Source organism: Penaeus monodon, chromosome 43, assembly GCF_015228065.2.
Source record: "Penaeus monodon isolate SGIC_2016 chromosome 43, NSTDA_Pmon_1, whole genome shotgun sequence".
Lineage (NCBI taxonomy): Eukaryota > Metazoa > Arthropoda > Malacostraca > Decapoda > Penaeidae > Penaeus > Penaeus monodon.
This window is the reverse complement of record NC_051428.1, coordinates 5,880,702-5,882,663: the sequence shown is the minus strand read 5'-3', so window position 1 is coordinate 5,882,663 and position 1,962 is coordinate 5,880,702. Positions and strand designations below refer to the sequence as shown.

The following is a 1,962-nucleotide window of genomic DNA, read 5'->3' as shown; positions in this document are numbered from 1 at the left end:
CCTTTCCACCCGGCCTCACTCACGGGGACGGCCCGGTGCACTGCCATGGAATCCAGCATGGCATGGGCCTTGGGGATGGCCTCGGTCAGGGGCTTAGCTATGGTCCTTTGGGCACAGTTATGGCTTGAATACAGGGGTTATGAGTCCGAGTTTGCCGCATGGATATGGAATGGGAACAAGGGCATGGCATGACTCCCTGGGGATGGGTACGGCACAGGTCACGGCTATGGTACAGGTCACAGCTATCTAGGACTTGGGTATGGCACAGGTCACGGGTAAACCCCGGTCTTGGGTATGGACAGGTCACGGCTACCCAGGTCTTGGGTATGGCACAGGTCACGGCTTCCCAGGCTTGGGTATGGCACAGGTCACAGCTACCCAGGTCTTGGGTTTTGGCACAGGTCACGGCTTCCCAGGCCTTGGGTTTTGGCACAGGTCACGGCTATGGTACAGGTCACAGCTATCTAGGACTTAGGTATGGCACAAGTCCTCGGGTATGGCACGGTCTTTGGGGACGGCACAGGTCCGGCTTCCCCGGCCTTGGGTATGGCACAGGTCACGGCTATCACACAGGTCTCAGCTATCCAGGTCTCGGGTACGGGACAGGTCACGGCTTCCCCGGCCTTGGGGATGGCACAGGTCCACGGCTACCCAGGTCCCCGGGCACGGCACAGGTCACGGCTACCCAGGGCTCGGGCACGGCTTGCTGGCGGACGACGACAAGGACCACTTCACGGGCTACGCCTCCACGAACACCATGGGTCGTCACGGGCACCAGTTCGGACGATGACTCGCACTTCGGCGCCCCTGCCGGGTTATGGAGGCTTCGAGTCGGTCCTGGTATCGGAGCCTCACTTGGTACCGGATCGGGTATGAGCGCTTCGATAGGTAGCGGTTCAGGTATCGGAGCTTCAGTTTGGTAGCGGTTCTGGTTTTTGGGGGCTTCACTTTTGGGACCGGTTCTGGCATGGGCGCTTCACTTGGTACCGGATCGGGTAATGAGCGCTTCGATAGGTAGCGGTTCTGGTATGGGCGCTTCACTTGGTACGGGCCTGGTATCAGCGGTCTCCTTCAGACCATCCCGGCGCACGGCTTCTAACACCAACACAGGGTATCATCCCGGGAGTCTATTTGGAGGCAGCTCTGGATACGGCAGCGGTATCGGTATTAGCGGTGGATACGGAGTTGGAAAGAAATAGATACATAAAAAAAAAACATTGAACATTATATAGCATAGAATAAAAATGTAGGGACCGGAATCCTCTGTTTCATTTCATTTCAAATTGAATACGATTAAACACTTTGTCATTTGCCAACTGTTTTTTTTGGGGCTTCCCTTCGTTTTTTCTACTTGCAGTTTTGTTCGATATGAATTCCATCATTTGCCAAATGAGAGTTTATTTCACTTTGTAATGATATACATGGGAATGTATAAGTATATATATATATATATATATATATATATAATATATATATATATATATTATATAATTATATATGCATATATATATATATATATTTTATATTATATATATAATATATATATATTTTTTATATATATATTATTTGTGTGTATATATATAAATAAAATATATATATATATATATATATATATATATATATATAAAATACAATATATAATATATATATAAAATATAGAGAAGAGAGAGAAGAGAGAGAGAGAGAGAGAGAGAAGAGAGAGAGAGAGAGCGAGAGAGAGAGAGAGAGAGAGAGAGAGAGCAAGGAACGAGCGCAGCGCCGTCACGCCAGTTTAAGACGCAGACCAACAATTAACGTACGCAAACGAGCCCGCACTGTATTGGAAGTGGCGGGTTTTGCCCATAAACACACAACCCGCTCGCCCTGCCAAGACAAGGCAGAGAGAGAGAAGCGGCTAGGCGAACGCAGCTACTTCTACGTTTTTGCCCAATCCTGTCCTGTCCGCGACATTCATTACGGGCA

General features: G+C 48.8%; 1 protein-coding gene across 2 annotated transcripts; it reads left to right on the top strand.

The window, feature by feature from the left end:
- The first annotated feature begins 114 nt into the window (after positions 1-114).
- Positions 115-1,207, top strand: LOC119568204 (putative per-hexamer repeat protein 5). Of its 2 annotated transcripts, XM_037916634.1 has the most exons (3): positions 271-367; positions 436-931; positions 966-1,207. In XM_037916634.1, exons 1-2 carry the CDS (start codon positions 295-297, stop codon positions 921-923), a joined length of 561 nt encoding a protein of 186 aa, XP_037772562.1. In that variant the 5' UTR covers positions 271-294; the 3' UTR covers positions 924-931; positions 966-1,207. The 2 variants fall into 2 exon arrangements, with proteins under 2 accessions (XP_037772561.1, XP_037772562.1); XM_037916633.1 differs by having other exon boundaries at positions 115-931.
- The last annotated feature ends 755 nt before the right edge of the window (positions 1,208-1,962 follow it).

Bases quoted from the DNA above. Each gene is read 5' to 3' on its own strand.
- LOC119568204 (XM_037916633.1), top strand. From the start codon at position 159: ATGGATATGGAATGGGAACAAGGGCATGGCATGACTCCCTGGGGATGG.